A 17,983-nucleotide genomic window follows, 5' to 3' on the forward strand; every position below is an offset into this window, starting at 1 on the left:
ACAAATTAATTAGTTAAAATAGATTTATTTCTCTAACAAAACTCTGTTTAAATGCATGTTTTTTTTATATGTACTTCTATAGTTCTTTTTATATATATTTTAATTACATTTAAGACAATGAAAGCAACAATTAAAGTATAAAAAGAGAACCTCTTTTAGATGTTTAAACATTTAATAGACCTTAATATAAAGTTCAAAAGTTGTTCATAAAATGTTAATCAAACAAACATTTGCATTTGAGCACCAATGAAAACTCATTAAGCAGAAAAATTGTAAATTGCCTTTTATATTTAACATTATATTTAAAATAACAAACAATATAAAGTTTCATAATAAAAAATAAAAATGAAAACATATTGCTATTAATTTACATGGTATAAAATCACGCTAAGGGCATAGTCCTCATGTAATCCTTCATATAATCAAATATAATAGTCTACATACCAGGAAGGAAAAAATTATCACATCGCTGGACACTTGAAAATAACTAGATAAATAGCTAACACATTCATAATATCAAAATTGTAATAGTCTATAATCATTTCTTGAACACAGCAGCAAACATGACAGAGCATAATAGTAATTATTTCATTCTTTTCCAGAATGATTGATTTAAGCCTAGAACTATAGTACAGTTGGATTATAAAATATACATGCTTTAGTTTAAAAAAAGTATATGTGCGTAAATGTAATGATTAAATTGATTTGAGGACTCTAAAGCACACAGACATGAAATTGAAGTATTTGAAGAGCTGACCCTACAGGGCCTCTGCTCTATTTAGCAGGCCAATACCTCACAAAGGTATTACAGGGGCTATATTCTCTTCAGGACAGACTTGGTCTGAACATTCTTTTGGTCTTTTTTTTTTTTTTTTTTTTTTTTGGACTTTTTTTGGTATGATGTGTTCATCTTTTGTCATACAGACGTCTTGCATTAGCTCTGTTCCACAGTGAAGTTAGACTCCGACCTGAATGGTGGAAGAAAGGAAATTAAAAAAATATATATTTAAAACCTGAGATGTATTAATGAGTTGTTTTCGTCATCATATCTTAATCTATTTTAATTTTAAAAAATGCATAAATGTGGAGTTGATGTACTTCTGAGACGCAATTAACGGATCGTGTTACTGTGATGAATTGCACCTAAAGCTGAAAACCTATTATGTGGTTATATACTGCCATCTTATGGACATAGACTAGAGTGCAACAAAGCAGCTTTTATGTTGCATTTCACTGTATAGACTCTGGACCCACTGAAATGTTCAATTTACTTCTAAAGAATTCTAACTAAATAAAATGACAAAAAGGTCAACTTAATTTCTATGCATACATTTTATAAAGTCTCTCTTTGCGTAACACTAAGATAACCTAGCAGTATATACTTACGTCATGTCTGCATTTTTGCCGACCATGTGGGTGTTGTACTCTAGAATGGGAGGGATGCTCTCCTCATCTTCAGGCACCTGGAAAGGGTGATTTTAGTCATTAAAAACAATCCAGACCGAAAAAGATGACACTGTATAAAAGAAACCTGGACTAGTTGTTACATTTAGATATTAGCCTTACGTTCTCATTCGAGTTCCACAGTGCCACCTAGCTGTGAAACAAGTAAAGACAGATTCAAACTCACCTCCCAGTACACTTCGTCATCAAAGCAGTTTTCATCGGCCGGGTCTCCCCAGAATGGCAGTCTCAGGATGCAGCCTGTATATACATATATGAAGGTTATTACTGTTGTTATCTAAAACCAAACCTGTCTATCCACCTTATTTTTCCCGTGAGAGCGGGCGGGCGCGGTTATTTGTACATTGTATGGGTGCGGCTTCCGGGCTCATCGCGTCCAGCTATATTTGTACAAAGAGTTTGTTTTGCTGCTTCATATTGCAAATAGGTGTGTGTGACTTAGAGGTCGCGTTAACCGCAAATCGTCCGTCATTGACGGAATTATTTTATCAGTGAAGGAAAAATCTGAAGGCCGTCAGCCACTTTGACAGATTACACTGAGAGTGATCTATTGTAACTTGTAGGTGTAATTCCCACCCCTGTCCAGTTGGTGTCGAGTGCGCTCCAGTGTAGCGGCAGAGCACGGGCTCCAGAACAAAAATGAAACTGTCACGAATGTTTTCCTATGCGTTTGATTACGCACAGGTGAGTACCTAGAAGTACAACCATCTATCACGCCACATTAAAGAACGGCAAAATGGTATTGAACGTTCTGAATTCCTAATGGACAGAATTTGAAATCTGAGACTTTGTTTCATATCAAAAGTAACACAAAGCTTTGCCTATTGCGAGTAATTGGATGGGAGGCGCACTGTGTACTGTTCATTCATCAACTGAAAACAGCATAGACCAAAAGATGGACTGGGATTTAAGAATCGATATTGGTTCATTAAAATGAGAATATATTAAAATCGCTGTCACTGCAGGGTGTGGTGTTGAATATGAAAACTTAGGAAGTCTCATCTGTTCATCTGTTCTCTTCAAAATAAATGCATAAACCTATATGGTCCTGGAGGTTAATAATTAAAAATGAAAATGTGAACAAAAATAAAAGCAACTAAATGTGTTGTTATAATTAAAATATGAAAATTAATATGACAGGTAATAATAGATTATGACAATCCCATGTTAAAGTCTAACGCAACCTCTGGTCTGACCATATTATTTTAATATGTCATTTTAATTTTGAGCACGCTGGTTTGTAGTGCAAACAGTTTTACCGTTAACTGCATGTTGTTATGAACTGGAAGTCTCGCCCATACTCATACTTCTGCATTGGAGAATAAGGTGGATACAAAAATTTGTTACTTAAAAGAAATCTTTTGGATGCTCACCTACTAATATTCCACCTCCGATTCCAAAAACAAGAGCAACACAGAGACCGGCAGCCTGGAAACCTCCTTGCGTGGCAGGTGTCCTTTTAGCATAGTACCCTTCAAAGTCAAATGTGTTTACTAGCCTGTTGAGAGAAAAGCATTTGTATGAGCAACATTTACACCAATTTAATGTTCAAAATGACAGTTAGTATTCAGTAAGGTTATCAATTTAGCTGCACTGACATTAATGGATGAGAGAGAGAGCAAAATCTGAACTGAATTAAATTAGATTATGACACTATTGTCTTTCAGAGCTTCTATACATCTTTAAATATTCCTGTAATATTAAAATACATATTTTTGTTATTAATTAAAATTTAAAAAGTATTTATGTATTTAAAATAAATTTTAAACAATTAATTCTTCAGTAATTTTTCCCTCTTTTCCCTTTATAAAACATCATTTTGGCTAAAGAAAAGCTTACAGTTTATTACGATGCATTTCAAACCATTAAAACTTGACTTTTTACAAAAAATACTAAAACATGTAGCAGTTAACTATAAAGGATTTGAGGTAATATAATGTAAATGCAATTAAATTAGTCAATGTTTCATACTTGTGTAGAAATCCAAAATAAAAATTTAAAAACCAAATAAAAAATGTACAATTCTACTAAATCTTTGAGTTTGCTAAAATTGAACCCTTTCTGCTAACTTTTTATTTACAGTATAGTTAAAATTAACATTAAAGTATGAAAAAACTGAATAAATAATGAATAAGTAACATTAATTTGAATAAATAAAAAAATACATCATTTTGGAAAGAGAAAAGGGTAAAGTTTATTTATTTATTTATTTAACATACATTTCAAACCATTAAAACTTGACTTTTACAAATGCAACTTTGCATGATTTAAAATTTGAATAGGTTGCATACTAATATAACAGTTTTGATTCACACTCACCCTTCATGTCCATAGACGCTCTCACTGGCAGTAGCTGCTGTGATGGCGCCTATGACTCCTCCAAGAAGTCCAGGCATGGCGTGCAGGTTATGGATGCCACATGTGTCCTGAATCTTCAAGTACTTCTCCATGAATGGCTGCATGAGAAAAACCAGTATAAATGAATCTGAATTAACATTTTAACATGGCATATGATGGTCAAATGCATCTGTCCTTCTGTCATACTCACAGTCAACACCAGGTAGCCGAATGTGGAGATTATCCCACAGCAGAAGCCCACGATGAGAGAACCATAGGGTGAGATCATGAACTCAGCCGCTGTTCCCATTGCAACTCCCCCAGCTAGAGTTGCATTCTGGATATGCACCTAAATTGCACAAAACACGTAACGTTACATTTTAATTATTTTTATCTTTAGATTTAGTTATAATAGCCCTGCACATGTGATTGTGACATAATGAAGTGCTGTAATTTACCATGTCCAGTTTTCCCTTCTTGGCTGAAAGGCTTGATATGGCAAATGTAGTAAGGACTGACGAAGCCAGAGCAAGGTAGGTGTTTATGGCGGCCCGGTGTTGTCCGTCTCCATGATCTGAGATGGCAGAGTTGAAACTGGGCCAGAACATCCAGAGGAAGAGAGTCCCTGAAAAAGGAAACATCTTCAGAAAAAGCACTGGATTTTTGAAAGCAACAGGTATAAGGATTCATATCATACAGTACATAGTAATCATAACTTACCAATCATAGCAAACACATCAGAGTGGTAGACAGATCCACTCAGACGTTTGCTTAAGTCTAGTTTCGGTCGATAAAGAATCCATGATATTGTCAGACCGTAATATGCTCCGAAAGTGTGGATGACCATGGATCCGCCAGCATCCCGAACCTGTGAAAAGTAAGAACAATTTGTTACTTCTACTTGGGGATGGTGACTACTCATCAGGCTTAAAAAATGATTAAAAACATCTTTATTAATTGAAATAAATGTGGAATTAAATATAAATAGTAGATGAAAAGCTTAAACTTACACTACCAGTCAAAAGTATCTGAACAGTAAGATTTTTAAAAAGCTTTGAAATCACAGGAATAAATTACATTTTAAAATATTTTCAAGTAGAAAACAGTTATTTTAAATAGTAAAAATATTTCAAAATTTTACTGTTTTTGCTGTACATTGGATCAAATAAATGCAGGTTTGGTGAGCAGAAGAGACTTCTTTAAAAAAAAAAAAAAAAAATTTAAATTAAAAATTTTATCTTATAAAAAAAAACATTTGACTGGCAGTGTAAATATTAGATGTAAAACGTGTTAACTGCATCAATTCTATTCAAGTTGAAGCACTAAACTGGATATACATTAAAATTAAGAATTAAAATTAAAACTGAAATAAAAATAGATTTGAGTTAGTATGATGTAAATGCAATCAAAGTCAAAAATCAAAAACTGAAATTTAATAAAAAAATTTTTTTAAATGTTAAGTTCTAAATTGATGTAACTCTTTCTGCTAAATTATTGGGGTTTACAGTTAAATCTTAAAACTAAAATAAAAGTATAAAAATAAGAATGAATATATAATATATATATAAATAATAAAACAATAAATTAACTAAATATAAAAAAAATAAATAAGACTGCTACTCACATGGAGAACATGAAGAATGATGTATTCCTCAACCGCAAACAGTGGGATGCCAAATAGCGTCAAGACCATCAGCTGCACTGGACTGACTTTTCCTAGCAGAGCTCCATATGCAATGAGACATCCAGCCACACAGAAGTCAGCATTGATGATACTGGTGAAAGCAAGATGGAAAATTACAGTTTAGTTTCTATATCAGCTGAATCACCAAGTCGCCATCATCTGATGCACTGATCAGGAAATGCCAAAGACCTTAAGTAAGGGTGTGAGGTGCAAAACATACTTCTCAATTCCAATCTTGATTGTGCCATCAACCGGGTCCAGGAAGTGAAACCAGCCCTGCATGAGAAGAGCCCACTGCAGACCAAAGGCGGCGATGAGAAAGTTGAATCCGACCCCGCCGAAGCTGTAGCGTTTCAGGAAGGTCATGAGAAAGCCAAAACCCACAAAGATCATCACATGCACATCCTGAAAACCTGCCAAACAAGGAGAAAAAGGGTGGAGACGGTCAATGGATGAATATATAACAGAACCTCCCTAACTTTCCACCTAATGAGAGCTCAACAAAACATTGTCATTTTACTGATTAAAAATGTATTTATTATTAAACAATAAAAACGAATTAAATAAAACAATTTGTTTTAATAGCGTCAATTGCCCTGTCAGTATCAAGCCCTGCAGAACTTGAAAACTCACTTGGGTATCTGTAGTAGAAGTCGTTCTCTATGTCACTCGTGATGTTCTTCTTTTGTCTGTGCTCGGCCCAGTGCGCGTCCGACTCTTCATTGTAACGCACAAACAATCCAAACAGGATGATCATGGCGATCTGCCACACGAAGCAGACCCCAGGCAGGCTGATCCGGACATCAGGGTTTTTGGTTCTGCACCAGAAGCCTTTGCAGCAAGCAACAAAGTTCCCCATGGTGAAGATCTGAAGATCGGTTGGCTGAAGCTCTCGTGTGATGTCTGGTGAAGATCTGTTGGGTGAAGAAGCTCTCTTGTAATTTCTGCGTCGGGTGCAGCTGCATTTATAGCTGGTTATCTGGAGGTGTGTCACTGCTCACCTGTTGCAGATGTACCTTCTGGAAATGAAATCTGGGTGGCCGTGACACTCACCTGACAAGATTGATCAATATCTGCTCTGGTGTCTGACTTTTTTTTTTTTGTTGTTTTTTTTAAAAAAAGATGTCACACTAGTCTTACTGGACTTAATTATAATTACACTTGGACTATTCAGAACAACTTTGCAACTGCAAGTCATCTTTAGGTCAGAGCTTTTTTCTTTGCACTTTTGGAAGGTTTTTTTTGTATGTATTTTTTTTTGTATGAACTGATTTAGATTTCCGTGCATATCCAAACCCTCAAAACCTCAAAATCAGGAAAATCAGGGCAAACATGTTAGTGACTAAGAGTAGGAAACTATCAGTGCATGTTTTGCAAAAAATGATTCATTACTTTTTACGATGCTTTATTGCTTTTGTTCTACAGGGCAGCTTTTTTTGAGGATCTGAACAATCAAATCGCCTTTCAACTCATGCAAAGAAACCTCTGTGTGGTTCCTGATCATCTAATTGTAAGTAAAACTCTACATGCATATTTGACATTAAATTCAGAGCAGTTTTAGCAGTGACTAGATCTTTAAACAACATTTTTCAATTCTTTTATAATAATTATTTCATGCGGTAAGCTTATGTAAAATAAGACACTGGATATATCTGGAAAAAATATTACTACAGGAACAAGTGAAGGCAAAAACATGATTAAAAGAAAAAAGCAGATGAGTCACAGAACATATAAATGTTCACTCATACTTACAGTATATGAATATTTTAACCTAAAATCCTAAATTGATATTGCAAAAAACTGAGTGATGTTGCCATTACCTATATTTTATTTTGTACATAAAAGAAAAATTCCACTTTTTGCAAAATCTATCTTTTTTATCTTAAAGAGATAAAAAAAAAAGGAGCGCATGACTAGTTTAATAGTTCTTATCAAGCTTCAGCTCCTAAGTCATAAGACACATGTAGATGGCCAATAGCTCTATGATTGACATTGTTCTCTTTTGGGTACATACCAGATATTATCTGCATTCTCTGAAGTAGCTGAACTGCTGTTATATAATCGGATCACCCGTAACTGTTCTATTTATTATGCAAAAACTGAGGCTTTAACTTAAAACACAATTGTAAATTTCGAAGATGCTGTTCACATTAAGGGATATAACCAAACCCTACTTTTCACCATCTAAATATATATCATATCTACCCTAGTGAAAAATAAATATACTAAGATGTATTTAAAATACATTTATTTTATGCTAAGTATACTACAAATACATTTACATATTATGTACTTTTAGTATACTAAACTGATATATTTGAAGTCTGCTAAATTGAAACAACTAATTTTATACTGAATGCACTTTGATTGTGCGGAAGTAGTGCTGAAGATACACTTAAGTGTATTTGATTGCGCTAAAGTGTAACTATTGCAGGTATACTTTAGGTACACTTTAAATATTTTGCATTTAAAGACAGTCCTCTTTAATAGTGACATTGAAAACATGTTTTAGGCTTAATATTAAGAAATGTACACTGTGCACAAGTAGTACTCCAAATAAAGTTTAATTACAGTTTTTATATCAGTAAGTCTGGAGCGGTATGTCAGTAATTGTGCTAACAGACTTGAACTATACTTAGTATAACATACATGCATTTTAAACTATTACTTTTTTTACAAGGATGGGTACGGGAGTCACTTAACTAAGGCATTACAAAATCATCCACATTTGCATATCATGTTAATTTTGCAAGGTGTCTTGTATTTTTAATATGTATAGATGTATAGATCGACACGGTCTGCATTAGACTTTGAATTCTATAAATTATTTATTTATTTATTCTTTTTGCAACTTGCGCTTGTCTGTCTTCATGTCATTGCACACTGCCCAATGCATATTCTTTAATGTTCTAAAACCATTTGATTATGTAATTTTTTCAAACTTTTACCAGCATGGATTATCAAATTTAGATTTAAATTTGAATTTTTATGTGTTAAAATATTTTAAACAATTTAAATATTTTAAATTAATGGAAATATTTTAAACAGCAGAGACAAACAATTTGCCTCAGCTGCCTCTGTATGCTGTATTTAATTTAATCTAACTGCTAAAAATGTTACATTTTAAATAAATGTGCTGGCATTTAAAACTTTTCTTGCATTTAAAAATCTCTCTTGCATCATCCATTCAACAAGATACACTATAACTCTTAATTTACACTACTTTCCACATTGTCAACATAATAAAAACTGGGAAACAACATTTACATTTATGCATTTACCAAATGCTATTATCCGATGGGACTTAAATATGGAAAGTGAGTAGTGAACAAACATTTTAAGAAGTGCACACAGGCAATTTATGTGTATACAAAATTAATTTCAAGCATCTAATCAGAAACTTTCACGAGATCAGGACAGACATACACTTCTCCCACGTAGTGTATTAAGTAATTTCTCTCGCATCTCACGTCTAGACAATAAAAAGGAGGTGTGTGCATATCTTCACGCTTGGCTAGAGAGCATGTGGCTCCTGGAGGTGTGTTTCACCAAAAAAACAGGTAGACATGTGACAGTAAGTGTGGCCCTCAGATGCTAATCAGGACAGCATTCCAAGGATAACAGGAATCACATGACCATGCCTGGCCTTTGCAATCTGTCACCAGGACATTCCATCACTGGCGACATAAGGATATCACATGATCCACTGTCAATCAAAGACAAGTCAAGTCTTCGATAACGTACGGCTGATTTGACATACAGATAAAGTTTTGATGTTCAGTGCAGTGATCACAATATAAATGATCTCCATTTAAGTCTAATAATGTTTAATACAGTGGTCATTTCATCTGAAATGCATCTGATTAAAACTCATCTTACGTAACATTCTGTCTAAAAATTAAAAGTATGCAAACCAACATATTAGAATGATTTCTGAAGGATCATGTGACACTGAAGACTGGAGTAATGATGCTGAAAATTCAGCTTTGCATCACAGGAATAAATGACATTTAATATATATTTAAATAAAAACATCTCTGTTTTTATTGTATTGTTCATCAAATGAATGCACCCGTGGTGAGCAAAAGCGAAGTGCTGTGCTCTGTTTCCTCCAAGTTCAGATAAAATGTAATCACTAAAGGTAACCGTAGTTCATATCACATGTGCGTACGACACAGATATGAAAGTAAAAGCATCTTCAAAACCATCAAAAGCAAATATATAAACCATCTAGTAATAAATCATCTCAGTGACAAGTGGAGTGAGGTCCATTAGCTGAAAAACACACCCACCGACTGGGAAGGAAGGCTTGGCGGAAACAGACATGCTTGGATTAGGATCAAATCTTGAGGATCTCCACTCGCACCTGGCCAAATTGTCTAGAGGATTTTGGCTTTCACAATCTGTTCTTTTGCAGCTGAGCCCCCAAAAAGGGGAGGATCTGGAATGTCGAGCCACGAACCGACACAAGTGTGGAGGAATTTCAGCTAGTCATTTATCTCACTCTAACTAAGAAACGTACTGATAGTCATGCTGATAGTAATAGTGATGAGAATTATATGCAATGTGCCACGTGCTTTGGCATGTGATGCCACTGACTTGGATATTTAAAAGCATTAATAATATGCCATTTTTAACGCCAAGCAAAAGGATCTCCTGAAGTGGTGCTGGGATAATTGCTATGGCTCTTGGGCTGCTAATGCAAATGTTACAGGTTCACTCATTATTAAGGCTGACCTGTGAACTATAGAGGAGCACTGTGGGAATTCTGTCACTGTGACATGCAAAGTGCTGAAGGTTAAAGCTCTGCTCCTCCTCTACACTACTTCTACATGCAGTTTCACACGCTTTTCAAACACCTACCTAGTACAGGCCTTGGCTTTTGTTGTGAATTTTTATTTACAGCAATGTGTTAAAATAATGAAGTAAAACAAAAAAAATTCCATCATTTCAGGCATTTCAACAACCAAATGCATTTCAGGGTTTATATGACAAATGAATTTACATGATGTTTCCACTCTACCTCAAGGAAAAATAAGGAGAAATCCACTTCCAAAACAAAGATTCACATATAATTTACTCACCCCCTTGTCATCCAAGATGTTCATGTCTTACTTTCTTTAGTCGTAAAGAAATTATGGTTTGTGAGGAAAACATTTCTCCATATAATGGACTGATATGGTGCCCCGATCCCAAATGCAGTTGTAAACGATCCCAGCCGAGAAAGAAGGGCTTTATCTAGCGAAACAATCGGATGTTTTCATAAAAATAATACAATTTATATACTTTTTAATGCCAAAAACTCGTCTTGTCCCACTCTGCCTGGACTGTTTTTGTTCCGGTTCATGACAGTTAGGGTATGTCGAAAAACTCCCATCTCATGTTCTCCCTCAACTTCAAAATTGTTTTAGATCTCTGTTTTACCTTTTTTTCTTAAGGATGTTTGATCTTCTTTGCATGTTCACTTTGCAAAGACTGGGTCGTTACTTCTGCAGCGATGTAGGATGAGTTTGAAATGATTTTTGAAGTTGAGGGAGAAAATACGATCAGAGTTTTTTGACATACCCTAACTGTATTGAGCCAGAATCCACAGAACAAGGCAGAGCAAGACAAGACGAGCGTTTGAGATTAAAAAGTATTTAAATTGTATTTTTTTTAATGAAAATAACCAATCATTTCGCTAGATAAGACCCTTCTTCTTCAGCTGGGATCGTTTACAACTGCATTTAGGATTGTTTGAAGCCACATTTAAACTGCATTTTGGAAGTTCAAAATCAGGGAACCATATCAGTCCATTATATGGAGAAAAATGCTGAAATGTTTTCCTCAAAAACCATCATTTCTTTACGACTGAAGAAAGAAAGACAAACATTTTGGATGACAAAGAGGGTGAGTACATTATATGTGAATATTTGTTTGGAAGTGGACTTAATGCCAAATATACTACAAATACATTTACATATTATTCACTTAATAAAAATACAGTGCAACAGTACTTTTAGCATACTAAACTGGTGTACTTAAAGTCTGCTAAACTGTAACAACTAATTTTGTACTTAATGCACTTTAATTGTGCAGAAGTAGTCCTGAAGTCCAACTTAAGATATATCTACTTCTATTTGATTGTAGTAAAGTGTAACTATTGCAAGTATACTTTAGGTAAAATAAATATTTTGCATTTAAAAACTGATGTTATTTAAAGATCATCATTGACAATCGTCATCAATAGTAACATTAAAACATATTTTAGGCTTATTATTAAGTAATGTGCATTGTGCCCAACTAGTACTCCAAATAAAATTTTTATATCAGTAAGTCTCGAGCAATATGTCAGTAATATGTTAATAGATTATATTACTTTTTTTACTAGGGCAGTAAAAAAGTAATATATTTAAAATACATTTATACTAAGTATAGTTCAAATCTCTTAACATATTTACTGACATATTGCTCAAGACTTACTATTATAAAACAATTATAATTAAACTTGATTTGGAGTACTACTTGTGCACAATGCACATTTCTTAATATTAAGCCTAAAATGTGTTTTAAAGTCATTATTAATAAGGAATGTATAATCTCTATATAATATCAGTCTTTAAATGCAAGATATTTAAAGTGTACCTAAAGTATACTTGTAATAGTTCCACTTTGACACAATCAAATATACTTAAGTATATCTTTAGCTGAACTTCAGCACTACTTGCACAAAATTAAAGTGCATTAGGCACAAAATTTGTTGTTCCAATTTAGCAGACTTTAAGTTTAAAAGTACAATTACAGGATCTTTTTTGTTAAGTACGTAAATTTGTATTTGTAGTATACTTAGCATGAAATAAATGTATTTCAAATACATTTTAGTATGTTTAATTTTCACTAGGGCAGTCATTGATTATAGGAAAATGTATTTAATTTTTATTCTTTTTTTATTTTATTGACAAGTAGCACAAACTTTTGTCCAAAAATACCTCAGATCTTGATATAACTAGAAAAATTCTAATTAATTCTACATTTAATTTATTTAGTGGACGTTTGATCTAAAGCAACTTACAAATGAGGAACATGACAAGCAATTCATCAGAAATATGATGAATAAATTTTCATTCTAGAAATTTCAATGACTTTTCTTAGTCTGGAATTTACACTTTTCCAAGATTTCCTCCGGATTTTAACCCTGGGTCTTGACAGTTCTTGTAAGAACAAGCATGACTACAAAACCAGTCATAAGGATCTTTTTTTAATGAATTTATACATCATCTGAAAGCTGAATAAATACGCTTTCCACTGATGTATGCTTTATTAGGATAGGACAATATTTGGCTGAGATACAACTGTTTGAAAAACTATAATCTGAGGGTGCAAAAAAATGAAAATATTGAGAAAATTGCCTTTAAAGTTGTCCAAATGAAGTTCTCAGCAATGCATATTACTAATCAAAAATTGCGTTTTGATATATTTACGGTAGGAAACGTACAAAATATCTTCATGGAACATGATCTTTACTTAATATCCCAATGATTTTTGGCTTAAAAAAAAATCAATCATTTTGACCCATACAATGTTGGCTATTGCTACAAATATACCAATGCTACTTAAGACTGGTTTTGTGTTCCAGGGTAACAAATAATTAAAATAAGAAATTTGTACTGGTTTTTAATGGTTTCAGCTTATTTTAAAGCTTGTTTTGTCTTATTTTAAGACAAAAAAAAAAAAAAAAAAAAAAAACACTCATAAATTGCTAATGGCAAGAAATTTACAAAATTAACTTTTTTTCACAAAATGTATCCAGCAAACTGATCTGTCATATGATTCAGAACTGGTATGATATGTACAGTTTATTGAGCAGTATTCTTAATTGCATGTGAACAAAAACAGCCAATTACAGGTGTGATTGGATGCATCTGTCAAAAACTGAGAATTTGCCATAGGCACTTCCACCCAATGCTTTGAAACGCCCTTTTGAGAAAGGTGCCCTGCTACGTGCCTGACCAGTTGATGTGGTCTTAAAGTCCTGATCATCCTGTCAAGCATTTAGCAGGGAACATTTCACTAATGTTCCCTTCAAACCTGTTATTATCTACCCTTAGACCATTCAAGATGCAAGTTTTTTTTTTTCATCAGAACAGATTTGGAGAAATTTAGCATTGCATCACTTGCTCACCAATGCATCCTCTGTAATGAATGGGTGCCGTAGGAATGAGTGTCCAAACAGCTGATAAAAACGTCACAATAATCCACAAGCAATTCACACAAATCCAGTACATCAGTGTCTTTGTGAAGTGAAAAGCTGCATGTTTGTAAGAATGCATCAAGACATTTTTAACTTTAAACCACTGCTTCCAGCTAAAATATCAGTCCTTTATCCATGATATTGCTTTTTCTAGTGAAACAGTTGTCTCATCTGAATCAGGACAGAAATATGCACAGATCAAGCACGGTTTACAAGTGTGCTGGTGGATTTTATGTGAGAGGACAATAGAGGATGGATTTTACAGGACTTTCTCTAGAGAAAGTGTTATTAAGGATTATGGACTCAAATTTTGGCCAGAAGTAATGGTTTAAACAGTTAAACCACCTTAATGATGGACTTGTTTCTTGCAAACGCTCAGCTTTTCACTTCACAAGAAGTTAATTGGTGAACTGGAGTTGTGTGGATTACTTGTGGATTATTGTGATGTTTTTATCAACTGTTTTGACTCTGACGGCACCCATTCACTGCAAAGGATCCAATGGTGAACAAGTGATGTAATGCAAAAATTTCATTTTCATTTTTGGAAGAACTATTACTTTAATTTAATGCAAAAATAACTACAGTTTTGTTACTGAAGTTATTAAACTCATAAAGAAATAACTTATATAACCCGTATGACAGGTGGGTGTCGTGAGGAAGCAGGTGCTTTCAAATGGTATTTGTTACAATGCGCGGCTGCGTCATAAGACATCTCAGCTGACACTCAACATGTCACACTGGCATGCTGTTTAACACATCAGGACCATCAGTGTCATACTCTCAGAACATTGATGACGTCTTTACACGCCATAAATTACACTTGGGGTTTTGGTGTCAAATACACTGCAAAGCAATTAGACAGGGAAAATAAAAGACAGAAATGGAGGCAAAACGCATTTATTCACCCGTTTTTGATAATCACAGTACTCGATCTTCATTTATCTTATGATGTAACATAAGAACTGATTATTTGATGCTAAGAAAACCAGATATAGATCAGAATGCATTTATTCTGTGTTGTGCTCATGGAAATAGTTTCATTCAAGATGCTGGCAAGTTTTTCTTTAAATATGGACCACTGTCTCCAGATGCCACACATGGTTGCACTCAAATATCTGCAAATATGTTTTTAAGTATATAAAATACACTACTCCCAAAAAGGCATCAAATACACACCTAATTTTTGAACTTCATTGGGTAGATAGTATCTAACTTGACCTTTCTGAGCAATTTTTGCAACAACGTTTATCCAAATGGTGTTAAGATGATAAGGATCATCACATGTTGAGACTGCAATTAGCATTTAAAACTTAACAAACGTCTTTTTGGGAAATGTTTTATTAAATGCATAAATAAAGGCATGGTTTGATATTTTGCTAAGCAATGACATTCAGGCATGTTATAGTATATTTAGTATATTGCATTTGTGCAGACTGCAGTTTCATTGCATATTAGTTTTGCAACTTGCATATTAATGTTTTTATACCTTACACTCTATTAATCCATACTGAGCTTTTTCTTTTATAAAGTTTAAAAAGCATTGTTTTGCACTGTTCTGGACGCACGTTTCTTAGGCTGAGCTTGGATCATCTGTGACTTATCCCAAAGATCGCTAACTGAATGAATCGCTAAATGAAAAAGTAGCATATGATTGCCCAAAAAATATCATGCAATCAGTTTTAGTTATGCAAGGGGTTAAAGCCCTGTGCAGGTTTGTTCTCTGAGTCACCTGTCATATGGAATTTGTCATATCTTCTCCTTTGCCTCCTTCATGCCCAGGGCAGATAAGACACATGAACAGATAGACACGCCTATTCACACCTGTATGCCTCAGAGTCCTGCAATGCACAAAGCTTTAGGTACATTATGTTAATGGAATCTAACTTAAATGCAAACGCAAAATTTCATGACACAAATGCAGCATCTCAATGTATGATGGATTTAAGACCTGTTTACCCCAACAGCCAAAAGAATATACGTTGGCATGAACAAAAACTAAATTCCTTCTCAGAAGATGATGTATGCACGCACTGTTCAAATGTTTTGTTTTTGTCGTCTTAGCAAGGCTGCATTTATTTAACAAAAAATGCGGTAAAACAGTTAAATTGTGAAATATTTTTTCAATTTAAAATAGCTGTTTTCTATTTGAATTTAAAAAGTTTTTTATTCAATTTGAATTTAGAAGTTTTTAGAATTGCATGGAAAAACAGTATGTCCAGACAGGCTCTAAAAGCTGCCAGGGCCGAGCATATCCACAAGCTCATAGAAAATAACCAAAACAATCCAAGGTTCAAATTTAGCACAATGGCTAGATTAACAGATAACCAGACGCCACCTGACTTAATATTCACATACAGCTTAATATTGTAATGACATTATGATGTTCTTCACTGATAAAATAGATAACATCAGAAAAACAATAACAAATGTAGATTCTTTAGTGTCTAATACGTCAACTTCTTGACGTAAAACTGAAAAACTGCAGTGCTTTACAACTATAGGACATGAAAAGATAAATAAACTTATCACTGTGTCTAAACCAACAGCATGCCTATTAATGTAGCAGAAGAACCACTTCTCAATATTATTAACGTGTCGTTATCTTTAGGTGCTAAAACCATTCAAGCTGGAACATATTACCTTTGAAGCCAAAGCAGAATTGTTGCGCATCTCCGAGCAATACAGCAGTGTTTACTTTATGCATAAATCCGCGTGAACTCGTGAACCAATGATTCAATACCCATTCATAAACAGAGCCGTTTACTTCATTCCTGAATGAATCAGCCGTTTATTTACCGCCACCTGCTGGCAGACTTAGTTTGTTATTTAGAGTATCATTTCGTTAAAATATAAATAAATAAATAAATAAATAAATAAACAAACAAACAAAAATAAATAAATAAATAAATAAATAAATAAATAAATAAATAAGAAGAAGAAGAAGAAGAAGAAGAAGAAGAAGAAAAATAAAAACATTAAAGGGGATAGTTCACCAAAAAAATTAATTTCTGTCATCATTTACTCACCCTCACGTCCTTTCAAACCTTTCTTTTGTGGAACATGAAAGAAGGTATTTTGAAGCCTGTTAACAAAGTAACTGTTTTGATGACCATGACTTACATTGTATAAACTTACATTGTATGAACAAATTATACTGAGATGTTTATCTTCTTTTCCATAGTTTACGCTAGGCCGTTGCAGCCTACGTTTTGTAATGTCTGTTTAATGCTTTACACAACAATGACTTTAAATGATCTTTTGGGAGTAATTTCTCAGGCAAATTTGATGCGTGATTAATCTGATTAATTAATCGAAACATCATGTAATTAATAAGATTAAACATTTTAGTCGACTGACAGCCCTTATTACTTACAGCCCTTATTAGATATTACTTCTTACCTATAAGGCCTTTAATGGTTTAGCACCTGCGTACTTAACTAGTCTTTACAATCCATCACGCTTTCTAAGGTTGCAAAACTCTGTACTTTTGGTAGAACCTAGGATAGCAAAGTCCACAAAAGAAGGTAGAGCTTTTTCGCAATTTCGCAACTCTGGAACAGCCTTCCTGATAACGTTCGGGGTTCAGACACACTCTCTCTGTTTAAATCTAGATTAAAAACACATCTTTTTAGCCAAGCATTCAAATAATACATCTCATAATCTTGTACTGCAGTTATATCTGTTCAAATGTGCATTATTATTCTTTAGCTTGGGTTGAACAAATTATTTTTGCTTGGTTGGAACAGCAGCTACGCTAATTATGTCCCTATTTGTTTCTCTGTTTCTGCCACGGGATTGATATGGACACCTAAGAACAGATGATGGCAACCCTAAAACAACATACAGAACTATTTTGCTATATGTTTGATTGCAACTTATAATCATTACTGTTAATAGTGTTCATTGTCTGATTACGTCATTAACTGATTTTTACCATACATCTCTGCCATATGTATATATATACATCAACTTGACATCGTCACTAGTAAGCTACTAAATATATTGTAGAACCTTTAATTTTCTGTAAAGCTGCTTTGCACCGATTTGTATCGTGAAAAGCGCTATACAAATAAACTTGAATTGAAAATGTAATTTATTCCTGTGAATTTTCAGCATCATTACTCCAGTCTTCAGTGTCGCATGATCCTTCAGAAATCATTCTAATATGCTGATTTGATTATTAATAATTATTATTACATTTATTTACAGTATTTTCATACTATAAACAGTGAATGCACAGACTTAGGTTCATGCAATCATATGTCATA

General features: G+C 33.7%; 1 protein-coding gene across 1 annotated transcript; it reads right to left on the reverse strand.

Moving 5' to 3' along the window:
* Window positions 1–848: 848 nt before the first annotated feature.
* Window positions 849–7,150, reverse strand: rhcga (Rh family, C glycoprotein a). The gene is made up of 11 exons (XM_051115747.1): window positions 6,119–7,150; window positions 5,706–5,898; window positions 5,426–5,576; window positions 4,522–4,669; window positions 4,260–4,426; window positions 4,013–4,150; window positions 3,784–3,920; window positions 2,838–2,962; window positions 1,631–1,704; window positions 1,387–1,463; window positions 849–968 (listed from the first exon to the last, which is right to left on the reverse strand). Exons 1-11 carry the CDS (start codon window positions 6,342–6,344, stop codon window positions 935–937), a joined length of 1,470 nt encoding a protein of 489 aa, XP_050971704.1. The 5' UTR covers window positions 6,345–7,150; the 3' UTR covers window positions 849–934.
* Window positions 7,151–17,983: the final 10,833 nt, after the last annotated feature.

This window comes from Labeo rohita, chromosome 7 (assembly GCF_022985175.1).
Source record: "Labeo rohita strain BAU-BD-2019 chromosome 7, IGBB_LRoh.1.0, whole genome shotgun sequence".
In the NCBI taxonomy this organism is placed as follows: domain Eukaryota; kingdom Metazoa; phylum Chordata; class Actinopteri; order Cypriniformes; family Cyprinidae; genus Labeo; species Labeo rohita.